Here is a 27,642-nt window from a genome sequence, read left to right on the forward strand (position 1 = left end):
AAGCGTCTGTACCCTCCCTCCGCGCTGTGAACCCCAACGAAACACAAGGCCTTTTAAAGGTTGGGTCAGTTTTTTTCTCTCTCTTGACTGTAAGGATAGTTGGCATAACGTATGGGAAAGCACGTACATTATCTGTTGGGAAGATTTTTTGGAATGTCAGGAACCCTATCAGATACCGACCACACACTAGATCCCAGTAAGAGAACTGATCAGCCACCCCACACATACGTCTTCAAGTTCAAGAAGTTTATTGTCATTTCAGCAGTACACAGTGAAACGAAATAGCGTTCCTCCAGGACCAAGGTGCTACATAAAACAATACACAACATTAAAGTGCAACTAGTGCAAACATAAAACAGTGCACACATTAAAATGCAAAAGACATGGTGTCACACGTGTCACATTAAAATGAGCTAAAATGACAATACTATCCACTTTTTTTCTACTACCATTATGATATTACATTAAATTACTGAAATCACCATTTTCTATCATGATCATGACCTCGAGAGAGGGGGACCCCCTCTTGCGAGCCCCCACCCTTGACCCATCTTATGTGAGGCCCATATCTTCAACCTCCACACAGCCGTCACAAACTCCTTGAAAACAAGGGACCCTCAGCAAGAGAGATTAACATTTATACTTTTAAATTTCAATGTTAACATACAAGGGAAATGTAAGGACAAACCCTAAAGTGGGACCATTGCTCACGTTTAATTTTTAGTTTATTATTTTAAATGACATTAAAAATTAAATACATTTACATACATTTCCTTTTGACATAAAGTGGTGCCGTATACTACTGTGGTTATTTGGTCTGTCTCACGGTGGAGGTTTTGCTCTGCTGAGATTTTTCAGGTGACGGGGACTGACTACGTTTATTGCCATAAGTGTCATTGAATCTCGACACAAAGAAGTCCAAAGTCTTCACTGGGGGGTATGTTTCCGATCCATCGCAACAAGTGATGATAGAATCGTCTTCTGGCTGCACAAAGAAGGCCAAACTCTGCCGTGTTCTTTTGTCACCAGGAGGGGGCAGCAAAACTCTATGGACCTGAGAAACATGGAAAAGAAGTCAGTTTTACTGTAGTGAACGCTTTTGTACATAATGTAAGTATTTTGTGGGCTTGTTTAATTAAGTTTTGAATGGATCGGGATATTTACAGCAGATACAAACACGTCGCTGGTCCATCTCTGCATCAGGTCTGCAATGTTAACCAAAACAGTTCCTGGAATGCTTGGGGCATCAATAAACTCCTTTTTGCGGTTGCGGATCTAAAGGGAACAAAAAAAAACATCCACCCATTGTCTGTAACTGCTTATCCAATTCAGGGTCACAGTGGGTCCAGAGCCTACCTGCAATCATTGTGCGCAAGGCAGGAATACACCCTGGAGGGGGCACCAGTCCTTCACAGACACATACACTCACGGACACTTTTGAGTCGCCAATCCACCTACCAACTTGTGTTTTTGGACTGTGGGAAGAAACCGGAGGAAACCCACACGGACAACACACCATACTCCTCACAGACAGTCACCCGGAGCGGGAATCGAACCCACAACCTCCAGGTCCCTGGAGCTGTGTGACTGTGACACCTACCTGCTGCACCACCGTGCCGCCAAACAAAACAACCTAATGCATTAGCAGGAAAGTACCCACAAGATGATAAAACATGCTTTTTTTGTCATTGCCCAACGTGAATTTAAAATTTGCCTCCACTAGGGGTAGGTGATATGGCCCTAGAATAATATCACAATATTTCAGGGTATTTTGGCGATAATGACATACTTGGCAATATGACACTTAATATACTGTTATTAATTTGAAGAACACACTACTGCTTCTACTTTCGGCTGCCCCCGGTCTGGGACGCCACAGCGGATTAGTTTCTTTTTAAATCTACCATACAACCTAAGTGTGTGCATATAAACACCAAACAAACAATTATACATAAAGTAACTTTATTAGTGGCTTGAGTGTCTTTATATCAAGTACAAACTGGATTCCAATAAAGTTGGGACACTAAACAAATTGTGAATAAAAACCTAATATAAAAACCCATATAAAAATCTAATATTTTATTCGTAATAGAACACAAATCACAGATCAAAAGTTTAAACTGAGAGAATGTATCATTTTAAGGGAAAAATGTGTTGTTTCAAAATTTCATGGCGTCAACAAATCCCAGAAAATTTACCGCTGTGTGGCATCCCCCCGTCTTCTTACAACACTCAACAGACGTCTGGGGACAGAGACCAGTTTCTCAAGTTTAGAAATAGGAATGCTCTCCCATTTATGTCTAATACAGGCCTCTAACTGTTCAATCGTCTTGGGCCTTCTTTGTCGCACCTTCGTCTTTATGATGCGCCAAATGTTCTCTATAGGTGACAGATCTGGACTGCAGGCTGCCATTTCAGTACCCGGATCCTTCTCGTAATAGAACATAGATGATAGATCAAAAGTTTAATCTGAGTAAATGTAACCTTTTAAAGGAAAAATATGTTGATTCAAAATTTCACAGTGTCAACAAATCCCAAAAAAGTTAGGACAAGTAGCAATAAGTGGCTGGAAAAAGGAAATTGAGCATATAACAAACAGCTGGAAGACCAATTAACACTAATTAGGACAATTGACAACATGATTGGGTATAAAAAGAGCTTCTCAGAGTGTCGGTGTCTCTCTGAAGCCAAGATGGTAAGATGATCACCAATTTCACCATTGTTGTGCAGAAAGATAGTGCAGCGATACCAGAATGGTGTTACCCAGTAAAATAGCAAAGACTTTTAAGTTATCATCATCAACCGTGCATAACTTCATCAAAAGATTCAGAGAATCTGGAACAATTGCTGTGCGTAAGGGTCAAGGCAGTAAAACTCTACTGGATGCTTGTGATCTCTGGGCCCTTAAACGTCACTGCACCTCAAACAGGAATGCCACTGTCAGGGAAATAACAGAATGGGCTCAGGAATACTTCTGGAAAGCATTGTCAGTGAACACAATCCACGGTGCCGTCCGCCGTTGCCAGCTGAAACTCTACAGTGCAAAAAGGAAGCCATTTCTAAGCAAGCTCCACAACCTTAGATGTTTGCACTGGGCCAGGGGTCTTTTAAAATGGAGTGTGGCAAAATGGAAGACTGTTCTGTGGTCAGATGAGTCACGATTTGAAGTTCTTTATGGAACACTGGGACGCCATGTCATCCGGACCCGAGAGGACAAGGATAACCCTAGCTGTTATAAACGCTCCGTTCAGAATCCTGCATCACTGATGGTGATAGGGTTGCATGAGTGCTTGTGGCATGGGCAGCTTGCATGTCTGGAAAGGCACCATTAATACAGAGAACTATGTTCAGGTTCTAGAACAACATATGCTCCCATCTAGACGTCATCTCTTTCAGGGAAGACCCTGCATTTTTCAACAAGATAATGCCAGACCACATTCTGCAGCAATCACAACATCATGGCTACGTAGGAGAAGGATCCGGGTACTGAAATGGCAGCCTGCAGTCCAGATCTGTCACCTATAGAGAACATTTGGGGCATCATAAAGAGGAAGGTGCGACAAAGAAGGCCCAAGACGATTGAACAGTTAGAGGCCTGTATTAGACATGAATGGGAGAGCATTCCTATTTCTAAACTTGAGAAACTGGTCTCTGTCCCCAGACGTCTGTTGAGTGTTGTAAGAAGACGGGGGGATGCCACACAGCGGTAAATTTTCTGGGATTTGTTGACGCCATGAAATTTTGAAGCAACACATTTTCCCCTTAAAATGATACATTCTCTCAGTTTAAACTTTTGATCTGTGATTTGTGTTGTATTCTGAATAAAATATTAGATGTTGGCACCTCCACATCATTGCATTCAGTTTTTATTCACAATTTGTTTAGTGTCCCAACCTTTTTGGAATCCGGTTGGTACCATCCCCCTAATTTTCCTGCTCTTTGAGGAGATCCAACTAGCAACTCTGCAGTCCCAAACCCACTTTTCTAACCATTAACTGTGTTAGAAAAAGCATGTAACCCTGATGTGATAAGCTAGTCACAATGCAGTTTCTCTGTCCTGTACGGAGGCTGTAGTAAATGGTGTGTTTATTATTAATTGCTGGTCCTGGCCCTCTGCTTTCTCACCTGCAGGCCTCCCTCTTTGCTCTGGAAGAGGAGAGTGATGCTGCCATAGTCTGAGTCCTCCCCACAGCGGAGCTGACCTTCTTTCACATTCATACTCTTCACTGGAGGGTAGTACAGAGTACGCAGGGTACTTCCGTTCTCCGGACCTCATCAACACAAACAAGGATTATTCGATCTGATCAGACACATTATACTGATAGCCATCTGAATTTCACATTGGAAAGAACTAAGTGTGTAACAACTACAACAGAAAAACTGAAACTATTTGTGATATTCTTGTGATGAAAATAGAGAACTGATACACAATTGTAGTAGAATATTATGACCACCTTCTTGTTTCTGCACTCTGTCCAATCACTGTTCACTGTTAGAGATCTATCTAGAAATCCTAGTTCATCCGCCTTGATTTACAATTCAAAAATTACAAAACAGGCTTTTAAACTTATTTATACACGTAATACATGAATGGCCGATATCACCAAGACGTGTGTGTGAAGTCAGAAGTGCTACAAAATTTACTAAACAATCTGAATGTAAACTTGTGTCCCGTTCTTAGTCATTATCTACTATCACTGCACTGTTCAGAGCAGGCCGACATGACCCCAGTGTGACTTTAACCCCTTCTGCTGTTCTTCTAGCTTCATGAACAGACTTTGCTTCACTGTTTCACAGATATATGCATGTGATTCTCTAATGAATACTATCAAGCCTCTTGAACCCCAAGCCTCATTCTCCATCATCTGTATATAGCTTCAATCACAACTGACCCTAGAGTCCAGTGTTACCCCTTTTCAGTTTTGGCCGTATCAACTTTAGTCTTCATTCTGGGACTTTATTTCCTGTACTCTTGAGACACTGGTGCCTTTAGCTAGATGATTAGGTTTGTAGATCTGAATCTTTGTAAAGCTACCTTAGAGCTGCAGGGCAAAAAAATTTATAGAAATTCAGAACTGAAAGAAAACAGCAGCAAAGAGCTTGTGAATATTTACATAATGAAGCATCACGAATTACACTTAAAAACAAGGACACAGTGAATTACACCCTGTGAAACAGTTCCTAAAGGTGAGTGAGAGACAGTTACAAGCCTGTTCCATGAGATACGTCACATCTTAGAATGTAATTATACTAAATCACATTCATGATAGTGTTTGTAATCATGCACTTCATTGAACTTACTGCCAATGTGTTTGTGTTCTTTAAGAAAGACATCCTTCTCGATGCCGAGGCTGAGAGCCATTACTCTGAGCACCCTCAGTGAGAGCTCTTTACATCTCAAAAAGAAGGACACATGGACATCTCGAAACTCACCAGCAGCATCTGAGGGCCACTCCTAGACAAGATGATAAAGAGTGAAAAGTGACACATTTGTCTAGTAGTTTGAGACTAATCTCTCTCCATATGACAAAGCATTCTAGTCAATGAATAAACTTTCTTAAAGCCACTTTTTAATTAAATACAGCTTTTTTTATGAATTGCACATTGTGTTCTACTTTTATTTACATTTTGCTGTGTCCCCACTCTTCTGGAAATTGGGTTTTTAATGTTAATAATCCCTCAAAAGACACAAGACTGCATCTTTTTCTCTGCGCTGCTGCAGAGATATTCACCACCCACACAGACCATAGTCAGAGGAGCGCAGGAAAGTGAGTGGACAGTGGATTAAAGCAGTGACAGTGCTGTGTTACTGTAGTCATTACAATATCTGGGAGCAGGGAAGTGATGTTAAAGGCCTCCTTCAAGTCCCCTGGACGGCGAGGATTCAAACTGTGGAAATGAGAGAGGAGTAGGTCAGGCCACATTCAGAGAGCGCTCGTGGAATTTAATTCAGTGCAGTTTTGTTGAGGAGATACCTTTCTCTCTCCTGTGAGACCCAGCCGTGGTTCATGCTGCTGTAGCTTCCGCGGCTGAAGTTTTTTTTATTTTCTTCTCGACATTGGAAGAACTTCTTTGAGCTGGTCATCACACGCTCCACCTGAAAATCACAGAGGGGTTCATATGGTTTTACAGCCGTGAAACTGGTGCAGGTGCTTTCAGAAGGGTCAGATAAATCGACCAACCGAACACACACACACACACCTCCCTCTCTTCTATCCCCGTGTTCTTCAGATAAACGAAGCCCACTTCTGTGAAGGCAGTTTTCAGTTCTTCTGCGAGCTGCTGCAGGTCTTCGTCGGCTACATCTTCGACACCGAGACGGAACACATCAAAGTCAACGACCGGTAACGCGTCCATCTTCTTAACGGTCTGTGCTAGTGATGTGTCGGTCGCGAACGAACCGGTTCAAAGAGCCGGCTCTTTTAAGTGAACGATGAGAGCCGGTTCCCGTCTAAGACCGGGCCATTTTTTTCCAAGGCTTGTTATTCAACCAATCAGAGAACAACAAGCAAAGGTCAATAATCTGCTGTTTGGAAACTATTTGATTCAAGAGCCACAGAGGACACTGCAAGAAGAGTTCCCTTAGTAGATGCAATGCTGGAAGTACGGTCTTATCTTGAGGAGACTCTTAGTCCAAGAACAGAAGACCCACTGAGCTGGTGTCATTGAAAGGCCTCAGTTTACCTACGGCTAGTCAAGGTGATGGCAGGGCGACTGTGTATTGTAGCGACATCAGTACCCTCTGAAAGTATCTTTTCAAAAACTGGGCAGGTAATAACAGAGAGAAGAAACCGGATCAACCCCTCCGAGCTGAGACACTTGGTTTTCCTGAATGCCAATCTGCCTTCCGAAAAATAGTTGAATCAGTTAAATATTTGTTGACCGTTGTGGTTGTTTTAATCACTACCGTTGAATGCTGCTGTTTTGCACTTTGCAGAGTATTTGTTTATTTTATTACCCAGTGGGTACCCGGTGGATCCAGAGCCTACCTGGAATCATTGGGCGCAAGGCGAGAAGCCTCTCGCTGCAGCCTGTAGGAAGGCGGAGTTGGACATCCAAACCCGCCCCACATCCAACCCCGCCCTCTCACCACGTCAGAAGCCACGCCCGTGCCCTTTGACTTTACTGTGTCACTATATAGTACACTATTTTAAGGTAGTGTCCGAAATCGTTCCCTACCCTCGTGAATTCGAACACAGCTCACGCTCGCGCCCAAAAAACTCTCAAACAGGATTTTTTAAATGGAAAAAGTAACAGCGCACGTTATGTCGGTGAGTAAAAAACATTTAGTTTGTAAATATAATTACAAAGCTCGTTGTTGTCAGTGTTTTTGCTAGATTCACGAACACGTTATAAATACATTATTTCGGTTTATATTAGTATGGTCGTAGATAAATACACGAATATTCAACTGCGGCACGTGTGTTTTATGTGGTTGATTTAGCCAGCCGTCTGTCTAGTCAAATAAGTAACAGATTTAGTGATACGTAATTACACACAGAAAAAAAACTTGCTGATAATATTGCCTCTGTGTAAGTAACAAGAGTTTTGACTTAAAGAAAAGCTTACAAATGTAGTTACAATGAACATGCATATCACAGATAAATTCTAATCTCCTTTTGTTTTCATTCATTCATTCATTGTCTGTAACCCTTATTCAGTTCAGGGTCGTGGTGGGTCCAGAGCCTACCTGGACTCATTGGGCGAATGGCAGGAATACACCCTGGAGGGGGCGCCAGTCCTTCACAGACGCACACCTACTGACACTTTTTGAGTCGCCAATCCACCTACCAACGTGTGTTTTTGGACCGTGGGAGGAAACCGGAGCACCCGGAGGAAACCCACGCGGACACGGGGAGAACACACCACACTCCTCACAGACAGTCACCCGGAGCGGGAATCGAACCCACAGCCTCCTGGCCCCTGGAGCTGTGTGACTGCGACACTACCTGCTGCGCCACCGTGCCGCTATTTTTAATATTGAACAATGATATTTTGTCCATATAGTCATGTAAAATGTAGGTAATATTGTTCTGTACCGGTGGAAATAAGTGGTAAAACAAAAAGCCAATTAGGAGCCAAAAGAGCCGAGCCAAGAGTCGGCTCCCCAAAAAGAGCCGAAATTCCCATCACTAGTCTGTGCGGACGTTAGTCAGAACGAAGTTACCGCGCTTTTGTGTCCCCTGTGTATCTCCTGTCAGTGGAGGCCCAGCTTCTGACAAAATAAATTACCGCCGAAAACAATAGTGACGTATTATAGTTATCGCTAGTATTTACACTCATTTGTAACACTCATATAATTATGCAATGAGGCCTCGTATAAAACGGGAAAGGAAGAAATAACAACGGTTCTTATCCATGTTTACAGCTGTCGCTACCAAGTTTGAAGGCAAAACATCAGATTTTTTCGAGGACCGTAAGTTTTCGCGACACTGCCACCTAGCGAAGTGGATATAAGGGTATATGGCAGTTTGTGGATGAAATAAGGATTTAAATTAATAAGCAATCAGAAAAATGAGTAATATAGTTGGAATAAATCTTCAGAACTATTAGTAAAATGGAAATATAAACATACAGATACGTGTAGAAAAACAAACCAAGAAAATTATGCACTTGTTCATGAAAAAATATATATATTTAATGTATTTAGTTATTACATAGGTCACATGGCACTGAACAATAATGCACACAGAGACACCTCCTGATCAAAACATGCACCCATTTTGTCGTTTGTCTGTTGCGAGAGGAGCTGCTGGTGCATGAGGCAAGTTTGATGAAGTGGCAAAGTTTATAGTGGCTGTTAAACTGAAAAGTATGGCAGAGTTTATCATTCTGCAACTGATACAGAGCACTGAACAACATAAGCTTTCTAGACTGAACTCTATAACTAGACCAGGTAACAAACTGGGCCCAAATTAACTTCAGATCCCTTACTGAGTTAATAATGAACACGTTAAGTACTTACCACTTAATATTCCACTGCAGTAATAATTAATCCTGTGACATTCATCCAAACATAATACAAGGCGACGGCAGGATTATGTATGACAACTGAACTTGCTCAAAACAAGTTCAATAACAGCTTAATTAAAATAAAAAACAGGTTTTTAAAGCACATTTGTTGTATTATACATGTATAGAGCAAATGAAGCTGGACAGCAGTATCCAGAACTCATGTTTTCTTTCCAGATTTGCCCTTTTTACCCTTATTTTTCTTCAGCTTTTTGCTGTGCCACTCCTTCTTTTTACCCACGCCCTCTAGTTTTCTTTTGTTGTCACTAAAATGGAAACAGAAGACAGTTTAACTTTCAAAATAAACAAAAAACTCCTTTATACACATGGTCTTCTTCTGAAACCATGTATTGTGTCAAAAAGGTGTCAGTCTTACCTCTTTTTGTTCATGATTTCTGTCTGACCTGCTTTCTTCAGCACCTGGAAATGAAAAACATAGCCATGAAAAACATATCTAATTATGTGTACCGGCCATCTTCTGCCAAACACCAGATTAATGACCCTTTTTTAGGGCTATCAATACAAACGCATGATCTCATTCTTATGGTTCTGTAGGCTGTTGTCTTTCCTGCACCACTTTGCGGATTAGGCGGTTGAACAGACCCATGAGCTGAGAGCTGGGCAACTCAATCTCCTTCTCCAGGTCATCTATAGCAGCGGTCCCCAACCTTTTTTGTGCCATGGACCGGTTTCATCTAAGACAATATTTTCACAGACCGGCCTTCATATGCTCAGGCCTACATTTCCTCGACAATCGTTAATGACGTAATCTAATAATAAATCATCCGCAGTGGTCTTACGTCAAATGCAAACATCAGCAGAAAATAAACATTTTGTTCATAAATTAATAATCAACAACATCTCTGTAAACAATTATGTTTATTTTAGAATGAAAATCCTTTTTAATAAGAAATAATTATAAACTCGATTCAAGTGGCAATACTGGCCATTTCTATATAAAAAGGGTGAACACGTCAATCAAATAATAATAATGTCAATTAGTGAGAGCCCTGAGCTTGTTTCTCTGCAACGAGCCGGTCCTATCTCGGGGTAATGGGAGACAGTGACACCCAAAGTGTGTTCCGTATGCCCAGTCTGTTCCATAGTTTCGTTTTGGTTACAGTTAAAGGACTAAATGACTTGGTGACAAAAAGTGAACCACCCTGACACTAGTCACAAATGTGGTTATTTGGTCTGTCTCACCGTGGAGGGTTTGCTCTGCTGAGATTTTTCAGGTGACGGGGACTGACTACGTTTATTGCCATAAGTGTCATTGAATCTCGACACAAAGTAGTCCAAAGTCTTCACTGGGGGGTAGGTTTCCGATCCATCGCAACAAGTGATGATAGAATCGTCTTCTGGCTGCACAAAGAAGGCCAAACTCTGCCGTGTTCTTTTGTCACCAGGAGGGGGCAGCAAAACTCTATGGACCTGAGAAACATGGAAAAGAAGTCAGTTTTACTGTAGTGAACGCTTTTGTACAAAATGTAAGTATTTTGTGGGCTTGCTTAATTAGGTTTTGAATGGATCGGGATATTTACAGCAGATACAAACACGTCGCTGGTCCATCTCTGCATCAGGTCTGCAATGTTAACCAAAACAGTTCCTTGAATGTTTGGGGCATCAATAAACTCCTTGTTACGGTTGCGGATCTAAAGGGAACAAAAAAAACATCCACCCATTGTCTGTAACTGCTTATACAATTCAGGGTCACGGTGGGTCCAGAGCCTACCTGCAATCATTGTGTGCAAGGCAGGAATACACCCTGGAGGGGGCGCCAGTCCTTCACAGGGCAACACAGACACACACACTCACACCTACAGACACTTTTGAGTCGCCAATCCACCTACCAACGTGTGTTTTTGGACCGTGGGAGGAAACCAGAGCACTCAGAGGAAACCCACACGGACACAGGGAGAACACACCACACTCCTCACAGACAGTCACCCGGAGCGGGAATCGACCCCACAACCTCCAAGTCCCTGGAGCTGTGCGACTGCGACACTACCTGCCACCGTACCGCCCAACAAACAAACAACTATACATAAAGTAACTTTAGGAGTGGCTTGAGTGTCTATATCAAGTACCATCCCCCTAATTTTCCTGCTCTTTGAGGAGATCCAACTAGCAACTCTGCAGTCCCAAACCCACTTTTCTAACCATTAACTGTGTTAGAAAAAGCATGTAACCCTGACGTGATAAGCTAGTCACAATGCAGTTTCTCTGTCCTGTACGGAGGCTGTAGTAAATGGTGTGTTTATTATTAATTGCTGGTCCTGGCCCTCTGCTTTCTCACCTGCAGGCCTCCCTCTTTGCTCTGGAAGAGGAGAGTGATGCTGCCATAGTCCGAGTGCTCCCCACAACGAAGCTGATCTTCTTTCACATTCATACTCTCCACTGGAGGGTAGTACAGAGTACGCAGGGTACTTCCGTTCTCCGGACCTCATCAACACAAACAAGGATTATTCGATCTGATCAGACACATTATACTGATAGCCATCTGAATTTCACATTGGAAAGAACTAAGTGTGCAACAACTACAACAGAAAAACTGAAAATATTTGTGATATTCGTGTGATGAAAATGGAGAACTGATACACAATTGTAGTAGAATATTATGACCACCTCCTTGTTTCTGCACTCTGTCCAATCACTGTTCACTGTTAGAGATCCATCTAGAAATCCTAGTTCATCCGCCTTGAATTAAAATTCAAAAATTACAAAACAGGCTTTTAAACTTATTTATACACGTAATACATGAATGGCCGATATCACCAAGACGTGTGTGTGAAGTCAGAAGTGCTGGCCGACATGACCCCAGTGTGACTTTATCCTCTTCTGCTGTTCTTCTAGCTTCATGAACAGACGTTGCTTCATTGTTTTACATATATTTGCATGTGATTCTCTATTGAATACTATCAAGCCTCTTGAACCCCAAGCCTCATTCTCTATCATCTCTATATAGCTTATGTACTCATTTAACTTTCACATGACAGATTTCAATATTTCAGAGGCCATCAATCACCATTGACCCTAGAGTCCAGTGTTATCCCTTTTCAGTTTTGGCTGTATCAACTTTAGTCTTCATTCTGGGACTTTATTTGCTGTACTCTTGAGACACTGGTGCCTTTAGCTAGATGATTAGGTTTGTAGATCTGAATCTTTGTAAAGCTACCTTAGAGCTGCAGGGCAAAAAAGTTTTATAGAAATTCAGAACTGAAAGAAAACAGCTGCAAAGAGCTTGTGAATATTTACATAATGAAGCATCACGAATTACACTTAAAAACAAGGACACAGTGAATTACACCCTGTGAAGCAGTTCCTAAAGGTGAGTGACAGACAGTTACAAGCCGGTTCCATGAGATACGTCACATCTTAGAATGTAATTATACTAAATCACATTCATGATAGTGTTTGTTATTGTGCACTTCATTGAACTTACTGCCAATGTGTTTGTGTTCTTTAAGAAAGACATCCTTCTCGATGTCGAGGCTAAGAGCCATTACTCTGAGCACCCTCAGTGAGAGCTCTTTACATCTCAAAAAGAAGGACACATGGACATCTCGAAACTCACCAGCAGCATCTGAGGGCCACTCCTAGACAAGATGATAAAGAGTGAAAAGTGACACATTTGTCTAGTAGTTTGAGACTAATCTCTCTCCATATGACAAAGCATTCTAGTCAATGACTAAACTTTCTTAAAGCCACTTTTTAATTAAATACAGCTTTTTCTTTTTATGAATTGCACATTGTGTTCTACTTTTATTTACATTTTGCAGTGTCCCCACTCTTCTGGAAATTGGGTTTTTAATGTTAATAATCCCTCAAAAGACACAAGACTGCATCTTTTTCTCTGCACTGCTGCAGAGATATTCACCACCCACACAGACCATAGTCAGAGGAGCGCAGGAAAGTGAGTGGACAGTGGATTAAAGCAGTGACAGTGCTGTGTTACTGTAGTCATTACAATATCTGGGAGCAGGGAAGTGATGTTAAAGGCCTCCTTCAAGTCCCCTGGACGGCGAGGATTCAAACTGTGGAAATGAGAGAGGAGTAGGTCAGGCCACATTCAGAGAGCGCTCGTGGAATTTAATTCAGTGCAGTTTTGTTGAGGAGATACCTTTCTCTCTCCTGTGAGACCCAGCCGTGGTTCATGCTGCTGTAGCTTCCGCGGCTGAATTTTTTTTTATTTTCTTCGGTTTGATGGAAGAACGTCTTTGAGCTGGTCATCACACGCTCCACCTGAAAATCACAGAGGGGTTCATATGGTTTTACAGCCGTGAAACTGGTGCAGGGGCTTTCAGAAGGGTCAGATAAATCGACCAACCGAACACACACACACACACACCTCCCTCTCTTCTATCCCCGTGTTCTTCAGATAAACGAAGCCCACTTCTGTGAAGGCAGTTTTCAGTTCTTCTGCGAGCTGCCGCAGGTCTTCGTCGGCTACATCTTCGACACCGAGACGGAACGCATCAAAATCAACGACCGGTAACTCGTTCCTCTTCTTAACGGTCTGTGCGGACATTAGTCAGAAGTTACAGCGCTTTTATTTACAGGAGAAAAGTGGCTGAAGTGTCCACCGTCTAATTCCTGTCAATGGAGGCCCAGCTTCTGACAAAATAAATTACCGCCGAAAACAATAGTGACGTATTATATTTATCGCTAGTATTTACACTCATTTGTAACACTCATATAATTATGCAATGAGGCCTCGTATAAAACGGGAAAGGAAGAAATAACAACGGTTCTGATCCATGTTTACAGCTGTCGCTACCAAGTTTGAAGGCAAAAAATCAGATTTCTTCTTCGAGGACCGTAAGTTTTCGCGACACTGCCACCTAGCGAAGTGGATATAAGGGTATATGGCAGTTTGTGGATGAAATAAGGATTTAAATTAATAAGCAATCAGAAAAATGAGTAATATAGTTGGAATAAATCTTCAGAACTATTAGTAAAATGGAAATATAAACATACAGATACGTGTAGAAAAACAAACCAAGAAAATGATGCAGAAAAAGGGAAGCAGATTTCCTGTATTTTACCTAAATGTACTACTGCTGCTCTCAGCACAGAGCAGAGTCCACAGTTCAGTATTAAGATGCTGTTTGCTCTGAAAAACAGAAGTCCAGAGTTTCTGGCTAAAATTGTCCATTTGGTGAGAGATCAGTAACTACACTGCCTCAGACAAGAAATCATTCACTATCAAAGAGCATTATTTGGTCTGAAACAGATTAAACTGGATCCAATGGTCTCCAAACCCTTCAGTATAATTTAAACAATGTTTTTTTACTGGCTTTAACCCCTTTGTGATTTAAGAGAACACCAAGTATGTTTTACTTTGGAATTACATAAAAAAAAAATTGTGTTGTTCCACTGCGTTGTAAAATGGAGCCATTGCTACTCTGGGCTTAACACAGCAGAAACTGCACTATGTAACTTCTGGATTATCATTATATTAGTGCTCTGTAACTGGTCAGTACATGTTGCACACAGGCAAAGTTTATAGTGGCTGTTAAACTGAAAAGTATGGCAGAGTTTATCATTCTGCAACTGATACAGAGCACTGAAGAACATAAGCTCTCTAGACTGAACTCTAACTAGACCAGGTAACAAACTGGGCCCAAATTAACATCAGATCCCTTACTGAGTTAATAATGAACACGTTAAGCACTTACCACTTAATATTCCACTGCAGTAATAATTAATCCTGTGACATTCATCCAAACATAATACAAGGCGATGACAGGGTTATGTATGACAACTGAACTTGCTCAAAACAGACACCACTTGATGGTCCTTAAAAATGCTTTATTCACTCAGAGTGTTTAGTTACAATAACAGCTTAATTATAATAAAAAAAAACAGGTTTTTAAAGCACATTTGTTATATTATACATGTATATAGCAAATGAAGCTGGACAGCAGTATCCAGAACTCATGTTTTCTTTCCAAATTTGCCCTTTTTATCCTTATTTTTCTTCAGCTTTTTGCCGTGCCACTCCTCCTTTTTACCCACGCCCTCTAGTTTTCTTTTGTTGTCACTAAAATGGAAACAGAAGACAGTTTAACTTTCAAAATGAACAAAATACTCCTTTATACACATGGTCTTCTTCTGAAAACATGTACAGGGGGTCCTCGACTTATGACATTGATCCGTTCCTACGTCGCGTCGTAAACCAATTTTCGGTGCAAGTCGGAACATACGTAGATACTGTACATAAATAACATACTGTAAGCACTTATCCTATCCTAACACAGTAATTATCAAAAAACACCTTGGTCCCGAGCCGCGTAACCGTGTATTCTTCCGCCGCGCACACCAAACACGAAGTTCGCGTTATGACGTTTATGACACAGAACCACTTAAGTCGAAACAAGGCTTTATACAGTACATGGGAGATGTGTCATAACCACGAAACATCTAACTCGGGACTGACGTAACCCAAAGACCTCCTGTATTGTGTCAAAAAGGTGTCAGTCTTACCTCTTTATGCTCACGATTGCTGTTTGACCTGCTTTCTTCAGCACCTGGTTCCATTCTTCATCATCTCCTCGGATCATGTACCTGTGAAGAACAGTCCACACCGCAAAGGAAAACTACTTTCACAGTTGTGTTGTTCTATAAAATCAGCCAGCCATCTCTCACACTGAAACAAGACCACACTGTGTGCTGCCTACGTTAGTAAAACATGGGCTAAACGAGCAGTTCTGATTTTGCTCCACTTCTGACATCAAGTACAGAGACTTTAAAATTGCCACACCCCTTCATCTGAGTCTGCCCAATCACAGCACTGGATCCGCATATATATATATATATATGTGTGTGTGTGTGAGCGCAAATATGAGGTTAAATACAGCAAAACAAACATGAGCGATGAGAAATTAAAGCACTGAGTAAAAACAGAAAAAGAAAGAAGAAGAAGTAATAACCAAGTGAAAAAAGTTTAAAAATAAATAATATATAAACAAAAAACAGAGCTTCTCGCTCCTCACTGCTGTGTGCTTGTGTTGGGGTGAACAGCAAGTGGCTCATTATTATTTTAAGTTGTTTGATGTTTCAGAAGGAACCCCTCCCTTTAAAGCGTCAGCAAAAGCGTTTCCTGTCCAGTGTGTATAGCACATCCAGTGTCTGGTGAGGTAAATATATACTATGTTTTGGACACTCACTGAGAAAGATCCATGTCCTTTATCTTCTCCATTTCTTTTTTGTGCTTTTCTTGAAACTCTTTTGCTGCCTCATCCTGAGGGCAAAGAATCAAGGTGTTAACACAGAAACACCATTAATACCATCAGGTTAAGAGCTACATCAATTCTAGACAGTAAACTACAATGTGAATCAGGAGCAGTAATACAGGAGATAAAACATCACCAAAAATATCAGGTTAGAATTCTCAAAAGAGCCCCATACCAGATCCTCATGCAGTGGCCGCACAGTTGGCTCCATGTTAATGTCTTTGACAGCAACCATCTCTGCCTCAACTGCCTTCTCCTGGAGGGCATTGAAGAACTGCGGGGAAAAAAAACATGAATCTCTAATTGTGTACTGTCCATCTTCTGCCAAACACCAAATTAATGACTCTTTTTTAGGGCTATCAATACAAACACATGATCTCATTTGTATGGTTCTGTAGGCTGTTGTCTTACCTGCACCACTTTGCGGATTAGACGGTTGAACAGACCCATGAGCTGAGAGCTGGGCAACTCAATCTCCTTCTCCAGGTCATCTATAGACTTGTGCTGTAGTCCTAGTCCCAGAAGTAGAGCCTGTGAGAGGGGTGACCGTGTTAACCCTTGTATCCCCAAGACTATTGAGTCCATTTTTGGCCAGATACAGGTATATTTACAATTGTAATATATTTACATAAGACTGTGACAGGTCAATATTTCAGGGGACCCTAGGCTATTCAGTGATGTTATAACTTGAGATATTTCTTTATGAATGAGCATGTTTTGATATATGCTTACTCATACAGGCTATGGGTAAGAGTCCATCTTTAAAAATTCATCAGAAATGTTATATTAGAGTTTTCAGAGGTGAAAAAGCCAGACCTTTGTTTCACTTGAATCTCAAGTTACGGAACTGACTCACTTAAATGAATCATAATGAATGTGGGTAAAGAGCGCCCCCTCACTCCTGGATGCCAGAACACAACTCAAACAGAAACGTGCAAAGAAGCCCAAACAGTGTCAGCTACAAGGAAGTGAGGAAACGTTTAGAGAGGCAGACACTCACAGACTGAGCAGCAGAAAGAGACAAATCGCCCAAACGCTTGAGAAAGAACATTCGGGCCACAGCAGGGACCATGTCCATGATGAGGTGATAGTCGACCATGTTCCTGGAGTACATTTCCAAACGCTTCAGGTCGTATGGGGTGAACTGAGCAGCTAAATCCACGCTGCTGAGAGCTGAGGTAAGAAATAAAAGTGTTTAATTAAGATTTACTTTAATAATTTAATTAACACAAAAGCGAAAGACAGGGTTACGTACTTGCTGGGCTGTCGTCCTTGGCGTTCTTGTTCTGCAGGATGTTCAGCGCTAACGTAGGGCTAAAGCTACTGAACTGGTAAGAGAGCAGGGAAAGAAACCTCCGCCGAAAATCTGCAAAACAGAACAAGAACTCTCTCAGCCAGATTTCCAGATGCAGAAGACTAAACACTAAGTGTGCATTTACATTCACTTAATCAGGTTAAAGTCTTTACATGCACATGGATAATCAGATAATGGGAACACTCCCGTTTACTGTAGTCAGGTAAATATCAGGTTTCTACTTGGCGACTCAAACTTTCAGCCAAGGACCCACCCCGACACTAGTCACAAATGTGGCCCTTACCATGCCTGTATAATACATAAGAGTCGTACCTTTCCAGAAAGCAGGTAGCCACTGTCCCGCCGACTCCTCTGTGTTTAACTCCTTCAGCATTATACAGGAGTGCTCCCCCGTAAGGTCATTCTAACATTTTTCAGAAACAAGGTGATGTTACATTTATACATCAGCTTTTAATATTCAAACATATTCTAATCACACTTATGACCTGAAACCGACAAGATCTTCCCCATTACCTGAGTCTGTCGTAAATAAACTGGAACAAAGCCCGCCTTCTTCCAGAACCTGCAAACGAGGAGGAGAGGAATTGAGCAAAGGCTGCAGATACAAGTGTGTTTCTAGTGTGTGTGCGCGTTTGTACGTGGTTTTACTTGAGCAGTTGTGGTGTCAGACCATACGACACTCCGAGATAGTCCAGCTTCTCTGCAGTCCTTTCACTGAGCTTTAACAGGAGTGGGGGCAAGTCTTTCCGAGGAGACACTACCTCTTCCAAAAGGTTAACAGCCTACACACACAATGAAGACAGGAATGCTATGTTTCAAGAGGTCTTGTTTGCATACTCTCCCCCAAAAATTAAGAGTCATCTATTTGTTCAGAAACTACACTGAAGCCACCCCCATGTCCCCTTTTAAAATAACAACTGGCAGCTACTGCTCAGAGATACAGTGCCTCTATACAGATACACGTTACCTCACTGCTGACAGAGTTGATGGCACTTGCAGCTGGCTGTGCACTTTCATCCAGGAGAGGAAACTGTCCTTCATAGTAGCGCTGCAGCAGCTGCAGAGCACGAGTTCCATACCCCATCTGAGAAAGCAACCACTAATTACTAATCGTGCCACCACATAACACCTTATTCGGCATCACTTCATGGTACGGGAAACAAAAATCCACAATGACTGAAGCCAAAAAAAAAGCCACAACTTTACCCCCTGGTAGTCTGGGTTCACAGCAATTCGGACCACCCTTCCTCCGGAGAGACCGGCAAAATCTGAATCCTGAAACTACAGGAACAAACAGCATTGAAACCTCAATATTAATGTGTTTAGTTATTATTCACTTTTAATAGGAATTTAAGTGAGAAGTTTTAAGACAGATTTCCGCTACATTCTGATACCTGCTCTGACACAGTCCAGGGGATGAGGTCTCCTGATGCTTTCTTCCCTCTGGACAGGCTGCTGAGTATCGTTTGTCGGGAAATCTCTCCCTCCAAACACACCTTTAAGGGAAGGAGACATTAGATGAGTGTGAATGTTAAATTACCATCTTTTGTAAGCTTGAATCTTGTCATGTGTGAGCAGTACACCACAGTTACAAAGAATAAATACATTCTAATTCTGTATTCCTTTCCTTAGAGAAGAATTAACATAAAAATACATGAATAAAAGAAGCAGCAGCAAGAATTTAAAAGGGAATTACAGCCAATAGAAATTTTATGTTATGTACAAATGGAATAAGTTGAATCAAGCATTCCATTTAAACACAAATTAATGGTATAACCAAATGGATTTTCTATTTCAGCTCTCGCTGTTCATCCTGACCCCAGAGCACAGCAGTGAGGAGCAAGGAGCAGAATCTCTATTTTTTTTAGTCGTTTTCGCTCAGTTCTCTTTCACCTCCGACCTCATTTTCCCAGTTTTTTCTCACCTGCACAACTGCCAAGACTTCTGGTAAAGAGTTGTGTGTTGGTGGAACAGGAGGCAACAGACAGAAGAGATGATGTGCTGGAGCGTCTGACAACATCTGCAGGTCATTGGGGGAGTTCTGCACACAGAATTTTACAGTCCGTGAAGAAAAAAAAATTCATAAGACTTTGCCTAGGATTGTTAAAAACAGAAGGGTATAGTTACCTTATAGTGAGATGCTACATAAAGGGCCATAAGGCGCTGGAGGAAGGCCTCAGATGCTTTGTGGTAACAGAATAAAGTGTCTCTGTTCACATAGTACCTGTAACAAGAGGCTAAGGAAACAGACTGGACAGAGTTTAAAACTCCAGCAGCACAGCTGTGTCTGATCCACTCAAACAAACACAACACCCTCTAACACACGACCAACACGTCAGTGTCACTGCAGCTCTGAGAATGATCCACCATTATTGTCCTGTGAGGGCCCTGATCATTACCACCCTAATCATTATACAGAGGGATGTAAATGTAGTATTAGAGCTCTGGGTGAAGGGTTATTGATACAGCATGGTACCCTTACCCAGGCAGGGAACTGAACCCTCAGGTTCGGGGTAGAAGCATGAAGTATTAAGCACTATGTTGGAGGATACAAATCGCAGGTTTCAGGCAGGGGACAACCAGAGATGATGCGCGGCACACTCAAGCAGTCCAGACACAAGAGTTCATTCAGCCACTTTTCTACAGGGTCTGCTGGAGCGTAGCGGATAGACTCATGGAGAGACACCTCATGAAGAGAACGCGCTGCAAAGGAGGGTTTACAAATTAGACATCCATCACAAGTCTGAAAGTTTATGAGGGTTTATTTCTCAATGTTGTGGACACTAAAATTAAAACAACTTAAAATGGTCACTGGAAAAGGATTTAAAGATCAGCGATTCACGTTTATGTACAAAACAGTGATAACAGTGTTACAGTGACTTGTGTTTACGTGGTGGAAACAACAAACATAAGGCTGATAGCTATTAATACCCCTTTTAAAAGGGAGGAATTTATTTTAAAAGGGGAAATTCTACTACAACCAAGAGAATATAAGCCAGGATTCGATTCACCAAATGGCAGATTTTTCTATAATTCTTTCTTTTACCCTCTCTTTTTCACACAGTGGACACACCAGTCTACTTTCATTCCTTCAGCTCAGAAGTGTTTTGGACAGATCTTTCCCTCTGTTCTGACTGTGGAGCACAGTTTAGGAGCGTGGTCTTGTTCAGACGGATGTCAGATATGGATCAAATTAAAAGCACAGTGTGAAATGCTGAACAGAATTTGTGATTGTGGCCATTTTACCTGCTGTGTGAACGTATTAAAACAGGGAAACAGTTTGTTGTAGCAGTTTAGCTTGTGTAATTAAGGTACCTGCAGCCAGCTTGGCTGTGCTGGTTGTTCTGTTTTCAGCAGAGACACTCTGCTGGCTCTCCGCACTTTGCTGCCTGAGCTGCTGAATCAGCTTAAGAGAAAGGGAACGACCTGTGCCTTCATACCTGCACGCAAATGAAAAACACTTGCATTACAACCATGGAAACTACTGGAGTAGAATAGAACGTATTCACACACAATCTAGGTTTAGCAGGTTTCGCTGTTCTTCAATATAACATGATAATGAGACAGTCATTATAAAACGTGGCATACTGACCCATTGATTGTAGATGCCATAAACACAAGGTAAGGCCCAAGCAGCTTCTTCACCAGGGGCAAAGGGATAGCAGCAGCTTCGTCAATGACCACTAGTTCTGCCTGACCCAGCTTGACAGCATCAGCAGGATGGATGTACTGTAGATCAGAGTTTACTTCAGTATTCATTCAAAATGGCACAAGTGACAGTACCATAATAATAACCTTTCAGAGCAGAGGACAGTATATGAACCCTTCTACCTGAATAGTCTGCCGATGTTCCTTGAAGATGTTGACTCTGACCACCGCTTTGTTGAACTCTGGGTTTAAAGACTGGATTATTTCATAGTCCAGATGTTCCTGCCAGACAAGTTTATCTGAAGTTTAATTTCTGAACAAATAACCTATAAATATGATCTAAATTAACTATGAGTATGAGATCCTTAGTGTTCTCCCTGTAGACTGCATTAGGAGATACAGGTATCTCATGCTTACCACCTTAAAAAGTATAAATATGACGTGTTCTCCTACTCAGGAACCCAAGGGTGCTTTATTATTTCATAGTAATCAGAAAAAGGGAAATGTTGGTATGCTACAGACTGGAGTTCCAATCCCTGTTTTGACAGTAAAGGTTAGGCAGCCATTGGTTGGCAAATAACCATCCTGTGCTCTATGGAGGGAGGTTGAAAGGCTTTGTTCACATTAATAGCCTTAATCATTTCTACTGTAATCTATCTCTAAGCATCTCGCTGAAACAAACATGGGCCAAGCACCGACTGCACTTTACAAACAAAAACTGTTCAATTTCAAATGATTGTCGATCAATTTATCCATTCCCATGTGACCATTATTAAAACAGTACCTGGGTTTTTGTTACCAGGCTTATTCACTGAGTAAAGGGCTCCTATAATAAATAATTATAACTTATACATAACCATTACTAAACAGCACGGCTCCTACTACTTCAGAACATTCAAACTGTAATAACTGATTCACTAACTACACCATAAATAGTTGCCTTATGTAAGTGTAACCTGTACAAAAAAAGGTAACCAAAGCCACAAAAAATGAATAAAGCATTAATAAAATTTGAAGAGCATTATAGGGCAGAGCAAATCAGATCTGGCTTAATATAATAATAATAAATATATAAAACACACACCCAAATAAGCAGAAAGCTAAAGATTAGAAATGTGAAATAAACCTTGTACTCTATCTTAAAGAACACCACGTCGTCGTAAACTATGGCAAAACCATGTTTGTTATAAAACAAACATCATTACCTGGTACTGAAGGGCATCAAAGCCTTTAAAGATGAACTCAAAGAGTGTGTGAAGGTTGTCTGGACTGGGGGATGTCACAAAGATGTTAGAATAGCTGTAAAACAACACGGAACCATTCATTTAACGGAAACGTTAACAGAAAATCTGATATTGAGAGGGAACAATGAAGAGGATGTATCCCTGATATTGAACACTATAACACTGACCCAAAGGCAACAGCTCCGGCTATAGCCAGACCCAGGGCTGCGGACTTGCCCCGGCCTCTGGCAGCAGTGAGGGCCACAGTGCTCCGCAGAGTCTTCTCTGAGATTGCTTCAATAAACTTCAGCACAGCTTTAGCCTGCAATCATAAATACATACAGTCATTTGTTTATTTATTTTCTGTAAGCGCTTAATTAAGGTCTCGGTGGGTCAAGAGCCAAGACAGAAATACACCCTGGAAAAAGCATCACACACTCACACTGTCATTCACTCACACAGTATCTGAATAAAGTTGTACTTCGTGTACTTTTAAGTTGGGTAATTTTGTCAACGTTCTACCTAAAGCTCAAGCTTAGATTAGGTGAGATACGTTCCACGAACCCAAGGCAAGAAACATGACCCTTCACCCAATGAAACTCTTCGCATTACAGACCCTGAACAGAGGCTATGTGTGATACAAATCCAGTCAAAAAGCTCTAGACTGGTTCTATCAGACAAACCTGGTCCATGGTTCTGGAGCAATCCACTAGAACCCCAACGGGTTGCGTGTCCTGCAGGGATTCTTTCAGGTCTTTTAGCTCCTGTTCCCGTGGGGACAGACCATCCTCCTGTGGGCAGAGACGTAAATCATGAAGAATATTTGTCCAAGAACATGGACAAAGAAGAGTGTGGACAAAAAATTTTTTTTTAAATACACACCTGTGTTTTAGGAGGCACTGCTTTGATGTTGGCGATGTGTTTGGAAATAGGCAGGACATTGAGTTGATCATCAATGACAACACAGTTCTTACAGGAGGAGAGAGACAAGATAAACCTGTGAAGGTAGAAAGGAAACAGTGGGTTGACGTTAAATGAAACTCAGCATTATGTGATGCATCTCATCCCTCACTGCTCCAAAACCTCTGACTTTAAGGGAGACACACAATAGCCACAATATTAGGATCTTAAAGCAACACTATGTAAGATTTGGTGTTTTTGGCTCCTAGGGCTCCCCCTAGTGTAATTAATCTTTACAGCACTGCACTGAAATCAATGGGGAAGTGGAGGGAGTGGTTTCTTGCCCACCTCCAAAAGTTACATAGTGCAGTTTCTACAGTGCTGACCAGAGTAGCAGCAACAAAGGCTCTGTTCCCCCTATTACAGCTCAGTGGAGCATCACTATGATTTTGAAGCTGTATACTACCTAGTGTTCCTTTAATAAAACGTCTATGACCTGCATTGTTCAAAACACCAAAAGGAATAAACAAAACAGCAGCGGCCACTTTCAGCATCTTTTTTTTTTTTAAATCGTAACGAGCTTCTGTTGACCCCGACCCGAGTGCACAGCAGTTTTTACTTTCTTTCTCTGTTCTCCTTTTCTCCATTTTTACTCAGTGCTCTTCATGTCTGTTTTGCTGTGTTAAATCTCATCTTTGCACTCTCACAAACGTGGGTCCAAAGCTGTGATTGGACAGACCCAGACGACGGGGTGGGGCAATTCTAAATGGCTTGTTACCTACATAAGAAGCATGAAACCAGAACAAATTGTTTTCTCCAATGTCTTCGAACTGACTTCAGGTAAATTATAATAAACTGACTGGGTCATTTTATTTCTGTGTGTGGTTTCGTATGAGCGCCAAATCTCCACATTACTGAGCTAACCTTTCATTGAATCTTCCGACAACATCCTGGTGAGCCTCGGTTCGGTAGCGTAAATGAACATCCTGAAAGAGACCATGGATAATGACAATCAGACACTGAGATGTTAAAGATCTCAAGCAATAAAACATTCCCAACAAAACACATTTAAAAAAAACAGACCATTGTCATTGTGTAAAGCTGCTTCAGGGAGTTCATGGTCCTCAGCAAAATCACCACAATCCCTCCACCTTCTACCGTCTCAACTGTCCGAGCCAGAAGGTTTGGAGTTAGGGCCTCAAAGTCCTTTAAGACAAAGTGGAAAAAAAGATAGTAACATCCAGTGGAAGTAACCAGACCTCACAGAGAAACGTCATAGAGTGTGACCAACCTGCAGAACACACATGCCATACGTGTTGCCCAGGATCTTGTGAGTCTCGTTGTAGTAACAGTAGCGGATGTTGGTGGCAGCGACGAAAAGTTCAAAGGGGTCGTCTTGTTTCAGGTTCAGAGTGCCAGTTTTTATCTTTTTCTGCAGCTGCCGCATCCTCTTCTTACGATTACTGCCAAAAGAAAAGAAGACTATGCATTCTCTACCGGAAAATGAAAATTGTAGGCAGACTCTGAAATCTACCTATACCTACGCCTGTCACAATAGCTATTTTTGTGATCAATACATTGTCTCAGAGATAACTGCGATATGCCATTGACATAAAGACAATATAAGAGTATAATAATCCAATTACTCTCTTTTAAAGTGCAATGCACTTTTGGCATAAACCTGTACTAGAGACATTCATTCTCATGTAAACACACACAAATGCACACACTGGATAACACATATTTTTGAGGAAATGATCATATATTGTACTGTAATGCAATGATTGTGCCATACCTGCTGAAACCAAGCTCCTTCTTATAACACCACAGCACTGAGGGTCGTGCTCGCACGGTGGCTTTGGAGAGCATGTGGTGCAGAATGACAACCTGGAGTACAGACACACATTAGCAGGAACACTGGAGGTTTTATGATGCTAAGAGACTCAAAAACACAAAGCTCAAGCTTGAGAGACATGAGCAAAGCTGTGGGTTTAGGTAGTGAGGAAAGCTCCAGAGCAGAGATTCCCCAATTCCAGAATGAGCTAAAAGATTACTTTTAAATCGAATTTGCCATTTTAAAGAAGGCTCTTTTAAGATCACAGGAGCTGCAATTATAATCATAGCCAGAATGATCAAGGGCAATATCTTATTGGGGTGGTTTCGTAGACTGGGATTAAGCATAGTCCTGGACTACAAAGCATTTTGAATTAAAAGGAAGATAGAGTCCAGCACTGGGCTCAATCCCTGTCTAGAAACAACCCAATTAAGTTTTAAATGGTGGCATTTAGCTTCTATAACAGCGTTAGACCAAACAGAAGTAGAGGGACACTATGTTGTTGACATGACTATAACCAGAACAAATCCAGAGAACTGGTGCTCTGTAACTGCACTATAACTGTTAAGGGCTGCGGCTGGCGTAGGGGTTAGTGACTGGGGCTGGAGCTGGCATAAGGGTTAGTGACTGGGACTGGGGCTGGCGTAGGGGTTAGTGACTGGGGCTGGCGTAGGGGTTAGTGACTGGGGCTGGCGTAGGGGTTAGTGACTGGGGCTGGCGTAGGGGTTAGTGACTGGGGCTGGCGTAGGGGTTAGTGACTGGGGCTGGCGTAGGGGTTAGTGACTGGGGCTGGCGTAGGGGTTAGTGACTGGGGCTGGCGTAGGGGTTAGTGACTGGGGCTGGCGTAGGGGTTAGTGACTGGGGCTGGCGTAGGGGTTAGTGACTGGGGCTGGCGTAGGGGTTAGTGACTGGGGCTGGCGTAGGGGTTAGTGACTGGGGCTGGCGTAGGGGTTAGTGACTGGGGCTGGCGTAGGGGTTAGTGACTGGGGCTGGCGTAGGGGTTAGTGACTGGGGCTGGCGTAGGGGTTAGTGACTGGGGCTGGCGTAGGGGTTAGTGACTGGGGCTGGCGTAGGGGTTAGTGACTGGGGCTGGCGTAGGGGTTAGTGACTGGGGCTGGCGTAGGGGTTAGTGACTGGGGCTGGCGTAGGGGTTAGTGACTGGGACTGGCGTAGGGGTTAGTGACTGGGGCTGGCGTAGGGGTTAGTGACTGGGACTGGCGTAGGGGTTAGTGACTGGGGCTGGCGTAGGGGTTAAGTGACTGGGGCTGGAGCTGGCGTAGGGGTTAAGTGACTGGGACTGGAGCTGGGAAACTGCTTCGGTTCCGAAAGAAGGGGTTTGGGACGAGATTGTGTTTCATATTCAGAACTGCAGTTGAGGCTGACGGGGACTAAACATAAATGAGCTGGAGTTGGTGTTGGGGGTCTCGGTAACTCACCTGGTCTCGGCCGTGGTCGCCCACAATCACAAACATGGTGCGGTGTTGCAGCGCGACTCCATTTTCGATCTGGACGCGAATCCTGTTATCCACCTTCTTCCGAACCGTCGCCATGGCTCTCAGACCCGGTCAGGAACGAGTGAGAGCACAGGGTCTCTGTATTAGAGACAGAACTCCGTTCCTGCGTCGAGACCTGCGGCAGTGTTACAACACAACACTGACCCAAAGAGAGGAACGACAGAACCGGGCTCTCCTGGAGAAACAAGTATCCCACAGCAATCCTTTCACACACGTATACACTCACTAAGTCACTCACACATTCACTCACTGCACAACCCACGTGCAAACAGCGAGCGCGAGCCTGCGACACAGTGCACAGCGAAGGACCCAAACACATAGCTGCCCTCGTCACTGCCTCCTCTGTTTACTGTCATTTCACTGACCGTTCTCACTTACACTTCATATTAATAACAAATGTAAACAACAATAATAATGATTATTTTTCGGTTTATCTAGTTACTCATCTAATCATGTTTTCTTAAAAACCATCGCACACAAATTTAATTCTATGCGTTAGCATAAGAGCTGTGCAATTCCTATTGAGTCTGCAAATTTGTGCTTACCTAGCGATAGCTAACCCATAAACCATGCTCTCTGAAACAGCCCTCACTTACAAATTCTCATATAGATAACTTATAACCAAATCAAGAATAGCTCAGGGGTATTCGTGTATTAGCCATAATTTATGGGCTTAACAAGCTAACCTTCATTTACATACACACTTAAAATGACTGTTCTACAAGAGTTCTTTATTAAAGCAAATGGTTCTGTATAGAACTCTGAACACTTGAAGAAACATTTGCATGTTTAAATAGTTCTTTGCATCATGAAAAGGTTCTTCAGATTGATAGAGAATGTGCTATAGATGGTTCTATAGCACCTTTTAGAATGGCACCCAAGCAGTTCAACTGTTATTTCAAACTTATAATAGAGGCACCATTTTTGGTGCCATACAGAATCCTTTTATAAAAGGTGCTTT

General features: G+C 42.2%; 3 protein-coding genes and 1 long non-coding RNA gene across 4 annotated transcripts; 1 reads left to right on the top strand and 3 right to left on the bottom strand.

The window, feature by feature from the left end:
• Positions 1-258: 258 nt before the first annotated feature.
• LOC136709577 (uncharacterized) lies at positions 259-6,790 on the bottom strand. Its single transcript, XM_066684915.1, has 7 exons — positions 6,202-6,790; positions 5,976-6,097; positions 5,823-5,889; positions 5,302-5,455; positions 4,126-4,271; positions 1,165-1,275; positions 259-1,054 (listed from the first exon to the last, which is right to left on the bottom strand). The coding sequence occupies exons 1-7, from the start codon at positions 6,355-6,357 to the stop codon at positions 809-811; spliced, it is 1,002 nt and encodes a 333-aa protein (XP_066541012.1). The 5' UTR covers positions 6,358-6,790; the 3' UTR covers positions 259-808.
• LOC136709166 (uncharacterized) lies at positions 832-5,798 on the top strand. The gene is made up of 4 exons (XR_010804453.1): positions 832-937; positions 1,030-1,110; positions 4,132-4,233; positions 5,327-5,798. It is a non-coding gene; the product is annotated as an uncharacterized lncRNA (long non-coding RNA).
• A 1,828-nt stretch (positions 6,791-8,618) lies between the features above and the next one.
• LOC136709578 (uncharacterized) lies at positions 8,619-13,830 on the bottom strand. The gene is made up of 9 exons (XM_066684916.1): positions 13,361-13,830; positions 13,133-13,254; positions 12,980-13,046; positions 12,455-12,608; positions 11,309-11,454; positions 10,554-10,664; positions 10,216-10,443; positions 9,389-9,432; positions 8,619-9,278 (listed from the first exon to the last, which is right to left on the bottom strand). The coding sequence occupies exons 1-9, from the start codon at positions 13,538-13,540 to the stop codon at positions 9,173-9,175; spliced, it is 1,158 nt and encodes a 385-aa protein (XP_066541013.1). The 5' UTR covers positions 13,541-13,830; the 3' UTR covers positions 8,619-9,172.
• Positions 13,831-14,813: 983 nt separating this feature from the next.
• nat10 (N-acetyltransferase 10) lies at positions 14,814-26,990 on the bottom strand. Its single transcript, XM_066684968.1, has 28 exons — positions 26,604-26,990; positions 25,129-25,220; positions 24,625-24,796; positions 24,417-24,539; positions 24,258-24,319; positions 23,316-23,430; positions 23,117-23,224; positions 22,622-22,755; positions 22,416-22,509; positions 21,394-21,492; positions 21,155-21,291; positions 20,878-21,002; positions 20,115-20,265; positions 19,690-19,786; positions 19,487-19,603; positions 18,957-19,058; positions 18,769-18,843; positions 18,530-18,646; positions 18,211-18,344; positions 18,076-18,124; positions 17,875-17,965; positions 17,503-17,613; positions 17,248-17,420; positions 16,659-16,778; positions 16,423-16,521; positions 16,182-16,255; positions 15,499-15,579; positions 14,814-15,055 (listed from the first exon to the last, which is right to left on the bottom strand). The coding sequence occupies exons 1-28, from the start codon at positions 26,715-26,717 to the stop codon at positions 14,950-14,952; spliced, it is 3,072 nt and encodes a 1,023-aa protein (XP_066541065.1). The 5' UTR covers positions 26,718-26,990; the 3' UTR covers positions 14,814-14,949.
• Positions 26,991-27,642: the final 652 nt, after the last annotated feature.

This window comes from Hoplias malabaricus, chromosome 11 (genome assembly GCF_029633855.1).
Source record: "Hoplias malabaricus isolate fHopMal1 chromosome 11, fHopMal1.hap1, whole genome shotgun sequence".
In the NCBI taxonomy this organism is placed as follows: Eukaryota; Metazoa; Chordata; class Actinopteri; order Characiformes; family Erythrinidae; genus Hoplias; species Hoplias malabaricus.